This window comes from Danio aesculapii, chromosome 20 (genome assembly GCF_903798145.1).
Source record: "Danio aesculapii chromosome 20, fDanAes4.1, whole genome shotgun sequence".
Lineage (NCBI taxonomy): Eukaryota > Metazoa > Chordata > Actinopteri > Cypriniformes > Danionidae > Danio > Danio aesculapii.
This window is the reverse complement of record NC_079454.1, coordinates 5,501,287-5,521,879: the sequence shown is the minus strand read 5'-3', so window position 1 is coordinate 5,521,879 and position 20,593 is coordinate 5,501,287. Positions and strand designations below refer to the sequence as shown.

Sequence of the window (20,593 nt, the reverse complement as noted above, 5' to 3'; positions counted from 1 at the left end):
TTATTTTATCTTTGCCATGATGACAGTAATAATATTTGGACTAGATATTTATCGAGTACACCTCTTACAAGCTAATTAACTAGGTTAATTAGGTTGACTAGGCAGGTTAGGGTAATTAGGCAAGTTATTGTATAATGATGGTTTGTTCTGTAGACTACTGAAAAAAATTAGCTTAAGAGGGCTAATAATTTTGACCTTAAAATGCATTTTAAAAAATTAAAAACTGCTTTTATTATAGCTGAAATAAAACAAATAAGACTTTCTCCAGAAGATAAAATATTATCAGACATACTGTGAAAATGTCCATGCTCTGTTAAACATTATTTAGGAAATATTTAAAAAAGCAGAAAAAAAAATCTAAGGGGGACTAAAAATTCGGTCTTCAACTGTGTATATAGCATATATTAGCAGTTTTATCAATGTTGGCCATTCATTTACATGATAAAGACTCTTCAGCTGAGTGAAAATGCAAATGTTTAAAATGGGTTTGAAAGTGCAAGTGCTTAAACAGCTTTATCTCAGTTCTGTGTAAACTTAAAAATGGGATTTTTTGTAAACAGTGACATCATGCACATGTAAATTACAGGTTCGGTTTATAGTCAAACCAGAGTTTTTGTAAACCAAAACAACAATTGCAGACTGCAGAGACATACAGTCTGTGTGGAAGGATGTACATTGCCTGCCTTTCATAATATAGTTTTCAATAATTTTTAAAAATCGTATAGTTTTATAATGTCTGAAGCTTTACACAAATGTTAACGCTTCTTTAAATGTTTAGTACATTGTGTAAACATGCCCTCAGTTAATCCATTTTCTTTCTCCTCACATTAAACAATATATGAGTAATAAGGATTTTAGGGTTAATATAAAGACGCTGGAGTTGTTTCCTTTCTTCTTACTAAGTAACATAGGCCTACTTTGTATGGTAGGAGATGTACTGATTGTGTAACCGTATCTGATTTTAAAGGAAATGCGGATCAAAGTTTCTTCTCCATATAAACACCAGACCCTTAACTTCACACCTGAAGAAATGTATTAAAAGTTTGGGGATTTTTTTTTTGGACAATATCCTGTGACCTTTAAATAGAAAAGGTGCAGGACTCTGTGAATTGAAAGTTAGATTCCCAGATCCCAAACAGGAACTCATGCCCACAGCAGAGTGGAAATCCTCTTGCTTTTGTAACGGGATGGGAACAAGGGGCTCTCCGTGCATGCCTGAGCAATGCCACTCCTGCGGAGATGTCAAAATAGCCTTCATTTATTGCATGCTATGTGGCATGTTGTATCTTGTTACTGTACGTGTAGGTTTAAGCTGTCATGCTTAAAGTGATAGTTCACCCATGAATGGGAAAGTAGTTAGGATATGATTGTCTTTCTTCTGTATTGTAAATCAGATGTCTTTTGCTTTTTTTCAGTGAATGGCTCTACGGTTTTGGCCCCCATTGACTTTCATTATACAGACAAACATGTTTCTCCATTCGTCAAAGGCTTTTGCAGAGGAAAGAAAGTCATACAAATTTGGAATAACATGAGGGTGAGTAAAAATGTCTGATTTATATATTTTTTCGATTTGTCCTAAAATATCTCTTTTTACTATAAATAAATAATAATAATTGAAAAATGAATTGCAACTCTTTCTGTAATAAAATAAATTGTTAAATATTTTCTGAACATTCGTTCATTCATTTTGGCTTAGTTCCTTTATTATTCAGGGGTCGCCACAGCAGAATGAACCGCCAACTTATCCAGTGTACAGTTGAAGTCAGAATTATTAGCCCCCCTGTTTATTTTTTTCCCCAATTTCTGTTTAATTTACATTTACATTTAGTCATTTAGCAGATGCTTTTATCCAAAGCGACTTACAAATAAATTGTTACATATTTTCAGACATCATTCATTCATTTTGGCTTAGTCCCTTTAATATTCAGGGGTCGCCACAGCGGAATGAACTGCCAACTTATCCAGTATACAGTTGCAGTCAGAATTATTAGCCCCCCTGTTTATTTTTTCCCCAATTTCTGTTTAATTTACATTTACATTTAGTCATTTAGCAGACGCTTTTATCCAAAGCGACTTACAAATGAGGACAAGGAAGCAATTTACACAACTATAAGAGCAGCAGTGTAGCCAAGTTTCAGGTGTGTAAAGTCTAAGAAGCATTAGTAATGTTTTTTTTTTTTTTGAGAGAGGGCACAGTTGGTGGTATAGCCAGAGAGGCAGTTAAGATTAGGAAGGAAAGTGGAGACTAAATAGGTGAGTTTTTAGTCGTTTCTTGAAGAGAGCAAGTGACTCTGCTGTTCTGATGTAGTTAGGGAGTTCATTCCAACCACTGGGCAGATTGAATGTGAGAGTTCGGGAGAGTGATTTCTTCCCTCTTAGGGATGGAACCACGAGGCGACGTTCATTCACAGAACGCAAGTTTCTGGAGGGCACATAAATCTGCAGAAGTGAGAGCAGATAAGAAGGAGCAAAGCCAGCCAGAGGTCGCTTTGTAAGCAAACATCAGAGCTTTGAATTTGATGCGAGCAGCAACTGGCAGCCAGTGCAAACGGGTGAGTAGCGGAGTGACATGTGCTCTTTTGGGTTCATCAAAGACCACTCGTGCTGCTGCGTTCTGAAGCAGCTGAAGAGGTTTGATAGAGTTACCTGGAACCCCGGCTAGTAGAGTAATGGTGATAAGATTTTTTTCAGTGCATTTCTAAACATAATAGTTTTAATAACTCATCTCTAATAACTGATTTATTTTATCTTTGCCATGATGACAGTAAATAATATTTGACTAGATATTTTTCAAGACACTTCTATACAGCTTAAAGTGACATTTGAGGCTTAACTAGGTTAATTAGGTTAACTAGGCAGGTTAGAGTAATTAGGCAAGTTATTGTATAATGATGGTTTGTTCTTTGGACTATCGAAAAAAATGGGCTAATAATTTTGACCTTAAAATGGGTATAAAAAAATTAAAACTGCTTTTTTTCTAGCCGAAATAAAACAAACAAAACTTTATCCAGAAGAAAAAATATTGTCAGACATACTGTGAAAATTTCCTTGCTCTGTTAAACATCCATTGGGAAATATTTAAAAAGAAAGAAAGAAAAATTCAAAGGGGGGTGAATAATTCTGACTTCAACTATGTTTTATGCAGTGGATGCCCTTTCAGCTGCAACCCATCACTGGGAAACACCTATACACTCTCATTCACACATATACACTATGGACAATTTAGCTTACCCAATTCACCCATAGCACATGTCTTTGGACTTGTGGGGGAAATCGAAGCACCCGGAGGAAACGTGGGGAGAATATGCAAACTCCACACAGAAATGACCCAGCTGAGGCTTGAACCAGCAACCTTCTTGCTGTGAGGTGACAGCGCTACCCACTGCACCGGCCTTTTTTAGAACACATTATTATAATAATATAATAGTTATATATAGCCTAAAATGCTCATTAAAAGTTATTTTGCTTGCTGTTCAAAACTCGCTGACACAATCGAATAACTCTAAAACATAAAAGAACAACTCCGACAAAAATGTACTCGACACAAGTTTATATTTCTGTGATAGAGTTCATAAATTATTATAGTTCAGTCGATAATTCAAACATGTTAAAACAGATATACATTTCTGTTGAACTTTACATTATTGATTATTAAAAACCTAGATAGAACATACACACTTTGACTTGAAAATGACAAGACATTGTGTTGAACGTAATTTTCCAACCATCACAAATCATTAACTCTTAAGACAACTGGATAATAACACAGCCTTGGCATTTCACGTTCAATATGATCAGCATGAGGTCGTTCAGCATTGTCAAGCCCTTGTTTTGTATTTTCACATTTAGAGTCGTGCCGCTGTTCAGAATACAAATCATTTACAACCATTGTTACAAAATATCATCGCTGCTTCAAAGACAAATACATTTTATAATGAACTCTAAAAAACATTGGGTTATTTATTTAACCCAATGGTTGAGTTTAAATATTTAGTGCTTTGTGGGTTATTTTTTAACCGTTATTGGGTTATTTATTAATACTCAACCAGTTGGGTTAAATATTTGGTGCTTTGTTGGGTTATTTTTAACTTTTGTTTGGTTATTTATTTAATAACTCTTTAAAATTCTGAATTTCACCATGCAGTCAGCTGATTTAACTGACACAGCTGTATTAAATGCGTATGTAATGTTGTTTTTGCATTATAAAGTTTATTTAAGGTCTAACCAGGGGCGGATTTAACCAAAAAGCAAGGTTAAGCGGCTGCTTAGGGCCCCAAGAAATCTGGGGGCCCTAATAAATATATAAAAGTATAAATTATACCTATATATAAAAAATTTTGTATAGTGAGAGTTAAACAAATACAATTTTAACTTAATTAAATATTATTTAATATACAATCAAATATAATTATAATAATGTAATGTTATGTAATAATAATATTACAGAATTAAATATCCATCATGGAGCAGTCCAGCAGTCAAATTTATAAAAAAAAAATATATATGTATTATTTTAGTTGTAAATTAATTTGAAGAAAATTGATCATTTAAAATGTAGAGCTTGCATTCATTTAAAATGTCGAAAAGAAGATTGAGTGATATAAAAAAAACTGCATAATAATTAAGCATTTAATAACTAATATTAAATAAAAGTAGAAAGGGTGCATTTCAGGACTTGGGCCCTTTGGCTGGAATTGCTTAGGGCCCCAAAATCACAAAATCCGCCCCTTGGTCAAACACAATAAAATTGTTGTTATTTTTTTATCGAATTACCTCTCCATGTTGTGTTTTTATATCTATTTCATTAGCACTCTTAATCTGATGATACAAACGCGCAATTCATAGCCGATCTATATACAGATAAAAACACTTTCTCTACCTCCGTGTTCATTTCTACAGTTTGTTTTGGAGGAAATGATACACATATTCGAGATATTCAGCTGTCATTCTCACCTTTAGGTGGTTAAGTTAACCTATAGTGGTTAAGCCACGTTCTGGCAAAATAACCCAACATATTTATTTGTGTAATACAAGTTGTTGGGTTAACCTTAACAACTCAATGGATTGGGTTAAAATAACCCAACAGCAGGTTGGTGCCAAAACGACCCATCAGTGGTTTACTGCTTGGGTTAATATTAACCCAACTGTTTTAAGTGAGTAGACATGGTAACTTTATTATATTGCACAAGACAGATAAGGAGATATTATTATAATAAAGCACCAGAAGTAGTTTCTTACCACAGGAAAAGTTTGACAGAGTGACTTTTGTGTAATAGTAACGAGGTATTTACAGAGACACTGTAAATATAAGACACTGAAAGCACCAGTGTATCTTCTTCACCACATTCAGAGTAGGTTTATATGACAACAATGTGCAGTACTTTAAAACGGGAACATTTGTGACAACGATTCCCATTCACACAGATCTGTGATAATGACTGAATTTAAGTATTGGCGATGGCACTTTGTAAAGAAACCTTACACATCCTCGCGCATACAGTTCTGTAGTTGTTAAAGAATTTTAGTAGTTTGAAAGATGTAAAAGATGCATTTTGAAACACATTTTCAAACGTCAGACCCCCTAAATGTTGTTTATGTTGTTTTCTGTTTAAAGATATTGTGTAAACAGTCTTAAGTGGGTCGCACACCAGACATGCCGTGCTGCACCACATCATGGCTCATATTTACATTGTTTTCTATACGTCAATACAATTCAATTCAATACCTAACAGATCACTCAGATCATTAGGATCAAGTAAATAAGAAATTCCAAGAGTTCAGCCAAAGCAGCGTGAATCAGCTTTCAGCAACTACACCCCCTACTCCAGTAATCAGCTTCCAGAAATGATCAGATGTGCTCCAACATTAGGCATATTCAAATCAAGACTGAAAACACATCTGTTTAGCTGTGCCTTTACTGAATGAGCACTGTGCTACGTCCGACAGATCGCACTATTATGTCTTTTTTTTTACTTTTTTGTTCCTTTAAACCTGTTTTATCACATTTTAATCGATTTTTAATCATTTTAAATTATTTTAATCCTTTTTATTTTCTTGTTTTGTTTTATTCTTGTTTACATAAAGCACTTTGGATTACCATTGTGTATAAAATGTGCTATATAAATAAACTCGCCTTGCCTGGTAAGCAATGCAAACAGATGCAAACTGGTGACTTCGACACGTGTGTCCCCATAGAAAACAATGTATACAATTTTAAAAGAAGCTTTGTGTAGCGTCCAGTGTGTCGCTCCCTATGGATACTATTTATGCTTATGTATATTTATTTTAAAACGTATACATTTCATTTACATGAGGCATCCACACTACTCCGGCATCTTTAACCCACAAAAATCTACCATTACGAAAATGCCAAAGATAATGTATTACTTGTGCTGGTGTTCTCTTTCAGTGTAGACTAACTGAAACGCAAACGTTTTAAAACAGAGACGCAACAATCCACAATAATCTAGTCTCATTTCCTGGATGTGAAACATTTTCAATCTAAAACACCATTTAAAACATAAAGCACTCCAGTGTAAACCAGTGGCACCTCAAAGCTGATGCGTCGAGCGCATGTGTATGGTCCGTCACAGCCTTTGTGCGTTTGCATACCCCTGGCTGACGCCAACGCTGGCGCGCACCTACACAACTACACATTGTGAGACGCGTAGCACAAGCTCTGTGATTGGTCAGCTTGGTAGCACTGATGTGTGTGGAGCTGCACGAACCCATTGGATCGAGTGTTTACAAGTGTCGAGTCCCTAGAAGGGACTCCATTTGGAAACTCTTATTTTGTGTTTACCAAATGATTACAGTTGTTGCACGTCCGCCGGTTCCCACGTCAGAATGAGCGAGATTTAGCTACTTGTAACTGGTAGCGTTCAGAAAAAACACCCGTGAAGAAACTCAGAGCAACATAAAAACCTGCTGCCAGCTAGTGTTTCGGAAGTGTTATTGCAGTACAAAAAGAAAGCAGAAGTATAAATGCACGACTACGCTCAAGTCATGCACCGTGGGTCATGGCGATCACTCGACGCTGAAGTATAAACCAGCCTTTAGTGTAAATCAGGGCCTTCCTCGGTCAGTTCCACTGCTTGCTCGAGTCCAAAATGTCTCGACGTACTTATGCCATCCAGAGGCTCCTGTTTTATTGTGACTGCAGTTCTGGATGGTAAGATGTCTTTCAACTGAAAGTTGTCTAAGGAAAGAGGATTTTCCAGTGTGCAGATGGACGCATGCGACGCTAGCAGCATTTTCAGCTGCTCTTTCTCCTGTTGCAGGCAGCTCACCTGCTTCTGCAGCCCGACCTGCTCCATATACAGCCGCTCGCTCTCCTGAAAACAAACACACATCTGGTTCTCATTGGCATGTCCTGCTGCTAATTACGCAACAGATTGCCTGAAACAGAGCACAATGCTAGATGATTCAGTTGAGTTCTTGTTTTGTTTGAAACTATGAAAGCATTCAGTTAAACCTGGGTGATTCATTCATCATAAGTCATTCTTAAGTTAAAACTGGACATACAAGATGTGCTGTCATAAATAGTCAACACCCTAAGTAAATGGAAAAACTGGCACCTCCTGAAGAAGGTCAGTAAGCTCTTTTCTGCGGTTGCGGCATTTGGCAGCAGCCATCTTGTTTCGCTCTCTTCTCCGTCTTCTCTTTTCCTCTTCATCCGGACTGAGCTGATAATGCAGTAAGCAATACATCAACATCACTATATTTTTAGACAACTCAATACATTTAAGCATGTACAGTTGAAGTCAGAATTATTAGCCCCCGTTTATTTTTTTCCCCAATTTCTGTTTAACGGAGGGCAGATTTTTTTCAACACATTTCTAAACATAATAGTTTTAATAACTCATTTCTAATAACTGATTTATTTTATCTTTGCCATGATGACAGTAAATAATATTTTTCAAGACACTTCTATACAGCTTAAAGTGACATTTAAAGGCTTAACTAGGTTAATTAGGTTAACTAGGCAGGTTAGGGTAATTATGCAAGTTATTGTATAACGATGGTTTGTTCTGTAGACTATCGGAAAAATATAAGGGGCTAATAATTTTGACCTTAAAATGCATTTAAAAAATTTTAAAACTGCTTTCATTCTAGCCAAAATAAAACAAATAAGACTTTCTTCAGAAGAAAAAATATTATCAGACATACTGTGAAAATTTCCTTGCTCTGTTAAACATCATTTGGGAAATATTTAAAAAAAGGGGGGAAAAAAAATCAAAGGGGGGCTAATAATTCTGCCTTCAACTGTAGATGTGGGCTAGAAGATCTGCTGAAAGTCAAACCGAGGAAAAAAGGTGACTTTGAATATGAGTTGCTTGTTGGTATAAGATATGCTGATTTGAGTTTTTAAAAAAATGCTCATCGACTGGGATTGTCTGGCGCAACCATCACTAGGGTACAGAGAATGGTTGGAAAAAGATAAAATATCCAGTGAGCAAATATCCTTTTTGATGTCTTAAAAGAGCTTAGAAAATATTGGTCAGATTGCTGATACAAAGGGAACAATTAGTCAGTTAACCACTTACAACAAAGGTCTGCAAGAGAGCATATCTGAACACAAAACAGATGTAACCTTGAAGAGCACATCGTGTTATGGACTGTTAGATAAAACTGCAAACTGAGCCGAAATTGGACAGTAGAAGATTGGAAAAAGTCTGATAAGTCTTGATGTCTGCTGCAACGTTTAGATGTAGCGTCCATCCTGCCTTGTCAGAAATTCAGGCTGCTGGTGGTGTAATGGTGGGATGAAGATTATTTTGGCACACATTGGGTACCTTAACACCAGTGATTTTAAAGCCACAGCTTAGTAGCTGAGATTTTTTCGCTGACCATAAAGAACAGATCCCTAACTGTGCGTTCACACTAAAGGCGGCGAGAGTGTTAAAGTAGCCAGAAGTCATTTCATTTCAATGGGAGCTGGCAACAATAAGTGGTGAGGAGCGGCGCAGCACGACGCGTCTTCGCTGGTGTGGGCATCAAGAAGAGTTGAAAATCAAGTCATCTTTATGGTAATAAGCTATGATGCGGTTCGGCGGCAAGCAATCAGGATGTAGTTTACGTTGAAAGGCGGCCTGACAAACCTCAGTGTTTCGCCATGGAAAAGCAAGCTGTTATAACTAACTATGTCTTACTATGTCTAGTCTGCTCCAAAACCTCCCCACCTTTGATAATAGTACTGTACTGAAGACGTCTACATGTGAATATTCATTCGTAGTCATAGCGCCACCTGCTGACAGAAATATGAATGACACAAATGACTAACATTTGAGCTTAAATTATTATCGTCCACTGTTCTCTGTCATCCTAAAGCCACCAATTTCGGTGGTGAGCCTGGGTGTGAGGTCCCTTTCATCGCTGCTTGCAGCTTTAATTCATAATGTTTTCTTACAGCGACATAAATAAAAAGGTTTATATATATATATATATATATATATATATATATATATATATGCTAACTATAATGACAGTAAAAAACAGTATTGGTGCTTCAAAATATTTCAGACATATGGAAACATGTTGGATAAGTGGAGCAATGCCACACCACACACAACACCTTTATCTTCCATAGTTAAATGAGTTTAATAAACGGAGCCAACATTTTCACACAATATAGCATGTTTTATATGGGAATGTAAATGATTTGCTGATATGCTGCAATGGCCCCTATTAATACGAGATCAATGTAGCGAATTTTGATGCTCCCATCTACTGATCCACTATACCTCTTGAGTAGGCTCTCACGGAATCTGCACACGCAGAAATCTGCAGATTTTTAGCCCATCATTGAATCTGTTTATTTACTTGTGTAAATGTGTATAACAATCTGTTTTTAAATTGATTTCATCTATATTATTAACACATATATTTATTTACAGTACAGTTTGTAAAGTAATATTTTCTGTCTTTTGGTAGATATGTTACAGGCCTGCAGCCAGCCTGGTGAAAGGGGTGGTTCTTTTTTTTATTAAAATATGGACCTTTTTGCAGTTATTAGCCTCATTTTCTATCTAATTATGAGGTTTAAATACTTTTTAAGCACTATTTTTTGCTAGATTAGCTTGTCAGATGGTCATCAACCACATTTTTGATGTAGCCTACCAAAAACATTTCCTAAAGATTTAGAAGAAAAATAATATGAGAATAATATTTATTTTTCAAACACAAATTTATTACATCATACATAATTAGAAAAAAGGATGCTGTTCAAGTTTTAAAATAAAAACTAGCCAAACACAAACTGGCTAGCACATTCAACTTTCTTCAGTCACACTGAAGCAACAGCCAAAAGAGGATTCATAAAAGATGGTCTTAAAGCCTTATTCTATGGTTATTTTCACAATTTATTATGGCATAGCGGTCAAAATAGGACAAATTCTTGACCTTTTTCAGCGAGGGGTGAGTCTTTCAACTATGAGGGGTGCGTCTTTCGAACCACCAGTACCCTCCCCTCCCCGGCCTCTGGGTACGGGCCTATGTTATATGAGAGACTTGCTTTATATACCAAATAAGTGGATCTAATAAGGTTCGCTTTGCTTTACATTAAGCAAAATCTAAAAAGGTATTACTTTTTATTTTTATATATGAAGTTTTTAGTAATAATACTCCCAAAATCTTTTTTTTTTTACAAAACTCTGTGCAGAAATAGCTAAAAATGTCCACAGATTCTGTCTAGCCCTGCTCTTGAGCCATGGAGCTCATTGAGATGCGCCCAGTGTCTTCAAGATCACTAGAATGCTACAGGCAGTTGTGTTTTATTAGAATTAGAGCTCAATTCTGCAGGGATATAGTGGCCATCTAGAGCAGTTGCCCATAATGGAATAATATTTTCTTGTAAAAAATATTATAACAATAATAATTTAGTCTATTTACATCTTCAAAAAATTGAGTTTGTTTAAAGTCACGGCTGTAGTAATTTTATATAACGCAATACTACAATATTTGTTGACTAAACAGCATATTTTTGATAAAATTGTTCAGCAAAATTGATCGATCCATACGTAAATTAACTTAGAAAAAATCTATCCTAAATAATAGTAAAACGACACTATATACTGTGTTATATTGTGAGTATTTTACCTGTGCATCTCCTTTGCTGTGGTCCAGGCTCTCACTCTGCATCACCGGCTCGATGATCCACCGCAGCTCCTGCCGCGACGCGACTGCATTGACAGTGGCGATGAAAGGGCTTTTGGATCTCTGCATTTCGACCCAGCTGAAACAGACGCAAAAGAGTAAGAGATGTCATGAAAATGATCGCGTTTGCGCGGTTAGCTATACAACGAAAACTATGCACATTTATTATGTACGTCTGAATATGTGTGAATATGCTCACCTGATGGAATTGGATATTTCTTCTTCAGAGGAGCAGGTTGGTTCAGAAAACTCCATACCACATATATATCCGCGTTAAACTGTATTTCCCCCCATATGTTGACGGGTATTTTGAGAGAAAAGCCAAAGCTACTTGCAGGGGTTTATCATGGCTACGCTTTATTAGTCGGTGTTGAAATTGCCGTTCCGCCCATGCACTTTTCAGCCAGGGGAGCAACAGGCATTCGCTGGCCTAGTATTAGCTTATAATCGTTTAAATGACGAATCTGTCCTAATAAGGGCAGTTGCGTCACAGCGTTGTGGAATTACCTTACTGCGAGTGACGTCACATATTTCCAGGCGCTGCTGGCAGACATGCCCAGTCATCTTAAATATGCTCAAGTAACAGCCTAGTAATACCCTATTCTGACGTGCACTTAATAAAGTATGAGTAGGGACTAAATTTGATATATTTTTAATAAAAAGCAACAACACTGCTGACCAATCTGATAAAAACTATTTGAAAGATTGTGTCAGAAACATAAAATGACAACGAATTAAAATTTTGAGTCTTCAAATGTAATCAAATGATTAGTTATTGTAAATATGTGTGATAAGATTTTTGGTATACATAGTATTGTTACACTGAATGGCATTCTTTCCGTCAGTCATGGTTAAATGTTTCCCACTGTTTGCTCAGCGGGGAAATGAAATAATGACATCTTTTCATGTAAAAATATGATGTACAGCATTTATTACACTTAATATTGTATTAATTTACACTTTTATTGATTTGATGCTTGAAACCATTTTTTTTTCTCTTTAACCCATGTGATTTGTTATGAATATATTATTATTATTACTACTAATTCATTATTAATATTACTATTATTATTATTATTATTTTATTATTATATTATTATTATTATATTATTATTATTACTTATTATTTAATATATTATATTATTATTATTACTATTATTATTAATATTACTATATTATTAATAATATTTTATTATTATTATTATTATTACTACTACTATTATTATTAATATTACTATTATTATTATTATTTTTATTATTATTGTTATTATTATTATTATTATTATTATTATTATTATTATATACTATTATTAATATTATTATTACTATATATTATTATTATTATTATTATTATTACTACTACTATTATTATTAATATTACTATTATTATTATTATTATTAATATTTTTATATTATTATTATTATTATTACTACTCATTATTATTAATATTACTATTATTATTATTATTTATTATTATTGTTATTATTATTATTATTATTATTATTACTATTATTAATATTATTATTATTACTATTATTATTATTATTATTACTATTATTATTATTATTACTACTACTATTATTATTAATATTACGATTATTATTATTATTATTATTAATATTTTATTATTACTATTATTATTATTATTATTATTACTACTACTATTATTATTAATATTACTATTATTATTATTATTATTCATATTTTATTATTATTATTATTACTATTATTATTATTATTATTACTATTATTATTATTATTATTATTATTATTATTACTATTACTATTATTATTATTATTATTATTACTATTATTATTATTATTATTATTATTATTATTATTACTATTATTATTATTACTATTATTATTATTACTATTATTATTATTATTATTATTATTATTATTACTATTATTATTATTACTATTATTATTATTATTACTATTATTATTATTATTACTATTATTATTACTATTATTATTATTATTATTACTATTATTATTATTATTATTATTATTATTATTATTAATTCATTTTCTTTTCGGCTTAGTCCCTTATTAATCCGGGGTCGCCACAGCGGAATGAATCGCCAACTTATCCAGCACATGTTTACTGGATTCCCTTCCAGCTGCAACCCATCTCTGGGAAACATCCACACACTTATGTTTATTATTATTATTATTAAATTATTTCATAGATTTGACTTTTGATTAGCATGTTATGAGAAAATAATTAACATGACTTTTATTTTACATTTATTTTCACACAAGATAGCATGTTTTATGTGGGAATGTAAATGATTTGCTGATATGCTCCCTATAAATACGAGATCAATGTGCACCCGGAGGAAACACACGCGAACACAGGGAGAACATGCAAACTTCACACGGAAATGCCAACTGACCCAGCCGGGGCTCGAACCAGTGACCTTCTTGCTGTGAGGCGATCGGGCTACCCACTGCGCCATCCCATCAGTCTCTACATGTGCTATACAATAGCCATATTTGAGGTAATAAGCAAAAGCACAGAGTGTTCTTGGACTGCCTCTGTGAGCTCTCAAGTGTATTTACGCATGTGTGTATATGTTTATATGTGTGTTTGGTGGGGAACAGCGTGTGCTCAGTCGTGTAAGAGTGAATGTCACCCTATAATACTCTCCCAAGACTCTGTATTATTATATCACAGCTCAGATGGCATTTTTTTGCTCCATAACCTTTCAGAGAATCTCACCGCCTTTAGCTTATGTCAGGCTGTAATGCATTTGCAATAAAACAAGTATTCTGTGTAAATGTTTTGGTATAAAATACAAGCAGAGCAGCCAGAATTCTTAGTAAGTGTGTAAATGAACACTTGGTGGTTTGTATATAAATGTATGTATATGCAACTGTCCATTAATATAGTTATGTGCATTAATTTATCCCTTTCATGCATGAATTAACATTATCTGGATTTTTTATTATTATTTTTACTTTAATATGACACTAAATTTAAAATCCATTTTCATTTTTACAAAATTTTGTTTTATTTAAAAAGTATTTATCTGTCCACAGATGTGGACACCATGCAACAAAGGTGTAAAATGGGACCTAAAGACACAGCTGACAACATGGAATATTGTGTTTTTTTAATGGCCTGTTATTCTATTCATATCAGCTCATTTATTAAAAACAATAATAGTACAATATAATAACAATAAAACACATATTGTAGGAACAATAATAACAGTAGTTATATATACAGTTGAAGGCAGAATTATTAGCCCCCCTTTGGATTTTTCTTTCTTTTTTAAATATTTCCCAAATGATGTTTAACAGAGCAAGGAAATGTTCACAGTATGTCTGATAATATTTTTTCTTCTGGAGAAAGTCTTATTTGTTTTATTTCGGCTAGAATAAAAGCAGTTTTAAATTTTTTTAAACACATTTTAAGGTCAAAATTATTAGCCCCTTTAAGCTATTTTTTTTCGACTGTCTCCAGAACAATACTGTCTACAATAACTTGTCTAATTACCCTAACCTGCCTAGTTAACCTAATTAACCTAGTTAAGCCTTTAAATGTCACTTTAAGCTGTATAGAAGTGTCTTGAAAAATATCTAGAAATGTTTGCAGTAGGAGTAAATCATGGTAAACATTCACTGTTGATTGTAACAAATTATTTCATCGTTATCTTACTTCATGATAAATCATCTCAGTTATATATTATTAGTTAAAACTGGTTTCTTTACAGCATGCAATAAATTATTCTTATTTGGTGTGAAGCCCTCAAAGCAGGACACAGGGCAACCTGATACTGGACGCAGATGTATTTCATAACAATGTTATGAAATATGACAACAAGACGCTGCGGTGCCAGAAACTTGTATTATTGTCGGCTCAGTGAACGAGTCGCTTATAACAGAGATTCATTCACAAACGAATCGCTCCCTCCGCCAGAATGAGAAGTGAAAGCAGGAGAGGGGGTGTGTTTCAGGACACATATTAGATCCAATTTAACAGGGAGGGTGGATTGTACATTTCCATGCACACAAACACTTGTTCCTTGTCATAATATCCGTGTGGTCACTTATTCATCAATGTAAAATAGTGATGTAAAATTATAATTTGCGTAATTTAAAAAAATATTTGCTTAATGACCACCGGGGGACTCCCACCCATAGATATATGCATGTTTGTGTATTTCTCTGGCTCGGGATAGCCACAGTCCTCCACTGCACCTTGGTCTTGCATTCATTTCAATGGAGCGCTACCCTGTACGAAAATGGCGGCTCTATTGACGCATTCCATCCAATACACAACAACAGGGTAGGCGACATCTAATGTAAATATCTATGTTTGGCCACAGTGACAATACTGCTGACAGTCTACTGACACTGCCCTCAAGTGGTTTGGAGAAAATTACCAAGATTAATGAACCTTATTCATTCATTTTCGGCTTAGTCCCTTTATTAAACTGGGGTCGCCACAGCGGAATGAACCGCCAACTTATCCAGCACATGTTTTACGCAGCGCATCCTCTTCCAGCTGCAACCCATCTCTGGGAAACATTCACTCATTCACACTCATACACTACAGACAATTTAGCCTACCCAATTCACCTGTACCACATGTCTTTGGACTGGGGGAAACCGGAGCACCTGGAGGAAACCCACACGAACATGGGGAGAACATGCAAACTCCACACAGAAACGCCAACTTACCCTGCTGAGGCTCGAACCAGCGACCTTCTTGCTGTGAGGCAACAGCACTACCTACTGCACCACCGCGTCGCGAACGAACGAATCTTAAACGAACCTTAAATTAAGCTAAGTTAGCTGTCCGCCAATGTGGACACCATGCATTAAAGGGTTAATCCACATAACACAGTTTATCAGGACTTTCTCTGTGAAGATGCACAGGTTTAATAAAAGAGTGTGTGGGTTAGAAGGACGTAGATGTGAATGAGATCTTAAGTGATTCTCACAGGGAACGAGGGAGCGGATTTGTGACGAGAGCGGACACAAGCAATTACAGAAGAACAAAAACGCAGGGTAGAAGATAAAGAGAGATCCGCGAGGATAAAGGAAAGGAAGTACAAAGAGAAAGCGGAAATTCATCAGTGCCTATGCGTGCTTGTAGCCCATTCAGTTCTTCACATTAAAATAATAATTAAACCCTAATGCATCCATTAGCAAAACCTGCATTCAAACAGTCGCTTGGCAACACCAACTGTCCATATATCCTAGCCGCTTTCATCAAACATGTGACAAGAGGCATTGTGAGGATACTGTTGAAGCCGCAAATAACCTTTTTCTGCTTCATCAAACTTCTATTTACTATATGCGTTTGGTAGATATATGCATTTACAGGTTCATGTTATTCTTGGGAATCTAATTAATGACCTTTAGCTCTGTATTCTGCTGTTGATTGACATAAATCATACACACAGTGACACTGGTTTGAATTGAGCGCATTATAATCAGACAAGAAGTTTGACTACATTCAGGGTTGAGGAGTCAACAATTCAATGAGCTAATAATTCAAAAGCGGCTGATTGTGACCTCAGAATGGGTCATTTATTAACTTGATCTCTTAACTGAAACACTTGGGTTGTTTCGACGATACTGGACTGGCACAAAAGGCCGCTAACAAGAAGTAAAAAAACATCATTACACCACCAGCAACAGCCTGAATAACTAGAACGAGGCATCCATGTTGTGTCCATGTTGTGTCACTTTAACTTTGATCACATCTGAATGTGCAGGAGAGCTCAAGACTCATCTATAGACAACTATCGTCCAGTTTTGTTGAGCTTGTGTGTATTGTAGCCTCAGTTTGCTGTTAATCATCACCATTGTGCTTTTCTGCTGCTGCTGCTGTAGCTCATCTGCTTCAAGGTTTGATGTGTTGCATGCTGCTCTTCTGCAGATGTTTGTTTAATGGGTGGTTATTTGAGAACAGGTTATTCATTTTTCACTCACTGAACTGCTGCTCACTGTATATTTTCTCTTTTTCAGGTACAGTACCCTAGTGTGGTAACTTAACTTGAAGAATCACACTGAAAGCAGGATAGCTGAACAGCCGACTTTTACTAAACACTTCAAATTCAGGATACACAACTCAGTCTCACTGCACAGCATCGTAACAAGTCCTTTCTCTGCCAAACAGTATTCCCAACCACTGCATAAGATCCCCACCTAGTGGTCAGCTATAACAACAGCTAGAATAGAACTCATTCTACTAGTGATACATGACAATCTCAGTAGAACAGCAGTTTCTGAAATACTCAGAAGGCACCAACAAAATTTCACATTTGAGTATGAGTGACGAACAACCGTATAAGTCCAAAAAAAAAAAAAAAATGAGATAACCATGTGACATTAATTGTATGTGTGCACTTTGAGAAACAGTTTGGGGATATTTTCGCGCAACTAAGATTCTGCATTTAAACATTAAAATAGATTTTAGTGGACAACCTTTTTTTATGTCCACTAAGAAGAATAAAGATGCCCCTTCCTGTCATGTCCGCTTCGGATATTAAAAGGCAAATCCTCTGCAAAAAAAGGAGAGTCGACATGAACAAATGGATGGACAGAGTAAGGAAGGTCTTGAGGGATGCTGTGAAAGCATATTTGAGTCGAAAAGGTGAATGAAAACCGGGGAAAAATCCACCGAAAGAGGTGAGCGGAAGAACGGTAAATCTGATGTGATCTCTCTTGTCTCTCGGAACATGGTGAGGAGCGCTAAACGCCACAAAAACAGTTAACCTATCAAAATAAACCACATACCATGCGTAATAAAGCTATATCAATGCATATTTCCCACCAGTCCTGTGTAAACTACTGCAAGCAGAGTTTAATTGTTTATATATTTATTTCAAGAGTTCCCACTTAGATATGCTTGGTGTTTAAAGCAGGTTTGGCATGCTGTCCCGGGAGAGAACCCTGAGCTCGGAGATATTTGAGCCCAGGGCTCCCGCCCGGTCGATAAGCATATAAGGAGATCCGAGATCAGGTAGGTCTCGAGAGCTCCCCCTTTAGAAAAGGGAGGAAAAGGAGGAGATAGGGTGGAAGGGGGGATTCTTCCAAACGAAGATAGAGCAGTAGGGAGAAAATTATCCATTTATAGTAAACTAGGATCACTCTGATTGGATTATTACTGATTACAGATGAGTAATCTCAATCATATCACGTGCTCCTCTCGAAATTAGTTTATGAAACGTCACTTATATTATGAGATGGCACAGCGCAAGAACAGTTAGAGATAGCATATACACTACGTCAGCGCACCTTTGAATATTTCTAAATAAGTAACAATATTTAGCAACGATGTACAGTTGAAGTCAAAATTATTAGCCCCCCTGTTTATTTTTCCCCAATTTCTGTTTAACGGAGAGAAGATTTTTATTCAACACATTTCTAATCATAATAGTTTTAATAACTCATTTCTAATAACTGATTTATTTTATCTTTGCCATGATGACAGTAAATAATATTTTACTAGATTTTTTTTCAAGACACTTCTATACAGCTTAAAGCGACATTTAAAGGCTTAACTGGGTTAATTAGGTTAACTAGGCAGGTTAGGGTAATTAGGCAAGTTATTGTATAATGATGATGATTTGTTCTGTTGACTATCAAAAAAAATATATATAGCTTAAAGGGGCTAATAATTTTGACCTTAAAATGTTTTTAAAAAAATTAAAAACTGCTTTTATTCTAGCCGAAATAAAACAAATAAGACTTTCTCCAGAAGAAAAAATATTATCAGACATACTGTGAAAAATTCCTTGCTCTGTTAAACATAATTTGTCAAATATTTAAAAAAGAAAAGAAATTCAATCAGGAGCTAATAATTCTGACTTCAACTGTATGTCTGGATTTTATGTATTTATTGTTGTATTTATTTAATGTTTATTGTTAATGATTAATTTTCATCGCCTGTGATGTAAGGTCTATGTGTTGTAGATTGTTCATTCTGTATTTTATGTTTAAAAAATAATATTAATAATAATAAACTAAAAGAAATGCTTAATATTAACCTAAAGTTTCTGTGACTACATTAAAACTAAGATAAAGGAATCAGATCTTTAGTGGTCTAAACTGGTGTGATGAATCGGAGTTATACTGTTATTCCACACATATACCGTTCTTCCACAATTGAGAAATATAAAATCACAATAACTTTTGACTTTTATTACTGACACTGTAATAATAATGTAATGTAATGTTCCCAATCCAGCTGCATCGTGGCGCAGTGGGTAGCACGTTCGCCTCACAGCAAGAAGGTTGCTGGTTTGAGCCTCAGCTGGGTGAGTTGGTGTTTCTTTGTGGAGTTTGCATGTTCTCCTCGGTTTCACGTGGGTTTCATCCGGGTGCTGCGGTTTCCCCCACAAGTCCAAAGACATGCAGTATAGGTGAATTGGATAAGCTAAATTGTCCATAGTGTATGGGTGTTTCTCAGTGATGGGTTGCAGCTGGAAGGGCATCCGCTGCTTAAAACATATGCTGGATAAGTTGGCGGTTCATTCCGCTGTGGCGACCCCAGATTAATAAAGGAACTAAGCCAAAAAGAAAATAAATGAATGATGTTCCCAATCCAAACGAAAAAAATCTTATTACTCAAATTTTGAAAATATGGACTGTATGGTTCTTTGTCTCAAGCCCTGATTTAAACTCACTTTCGTCCCCTATTTTGATGCTCAACTCTATTAGTGAACATGAGTTGCTGCTATTGGAAAGCTTGGAGTTTTTAACACAATTGAACTTACTATAAGACTCTTTTGTAGGTTAAAATCTTGTGTGGACAAAATATGAGCTAACGGTTAAAGTGAAACTGCATATCTAGTGAAGGTTAAAATGCACTGAATGTGTTTCCTCAGACATGACAGCTGATTCAGCCTTATCATTATTGTCTTCCCGACGGCACTATATTGAATGTAAATGATTACACCTAATACACTGACATTGAGTGTTGACTTTTTCTTGCCACTCCCAAAACATTGTGTAAGAAATTATTTAGAATTATTCGGAAATCAGAATGTTAAAAACCAGTTGACTGTTTAGCAACTCTGACACTTGATTTTCCTCAAGGCGACACGGTGGCTCAGTGGTTTGGCTCCTCCATTTAAAATACTATAGTAATGTATAGTAAAGAGAAATATTTACGAACAAGCATTAAATTACACTAACTTACATATTGTAGTATCATTAATAACTATCATGAATAATAGTAATTACCGTAGCATACTTTAGCCTTTATTTCAGTAAACTATATATATATATATATATATATATATATATATATATATATATATATATATATAAACTATATATATATATATATATATATATATATATATATATATATATATATATACTATATATATATATACTATATATATATATATATATATATATATATATATATACTATCTTGTCTATATATATATATATATATATATA

The 20,593-nt window shown here is 34.7% G+C and overlaps 1 protein-coding gene across 1 annotated transcript; it reads right to left on the bottom strand.

Annotated features, from left to right (window-relative positions):
- Positions 1 to 6,652: 6,652 nt before the first annotated feature.
- On the bottom strand, positions 6,653 to 11,575 carry fosl2l (fos-like antigen 2 like). Its single transcript, XM_056480984.1, has 4 exons — positions 11,354 to 11,575; positions 11,098 to 11,233; positions 7,578 to 7,685; positions 6,653 to 7,334 (listed from the first exon to the last, which is right to left on the bottom strand). Exons 1-4 carry the CDS (start codon positions 11,407 to 11,409, stop codon positions 7,056 to 7,058), a joined length of 579 nt encoding a protein of 192 aa, XP_056336959.1. The 5' UTR covers positions 11,410 to 11,575; the 3' UTR covers positions 6,653 to 7,055.
- Between the last annotated feature and the right edge of the window lie 9,018 nt (positions 11,576 to 20,593).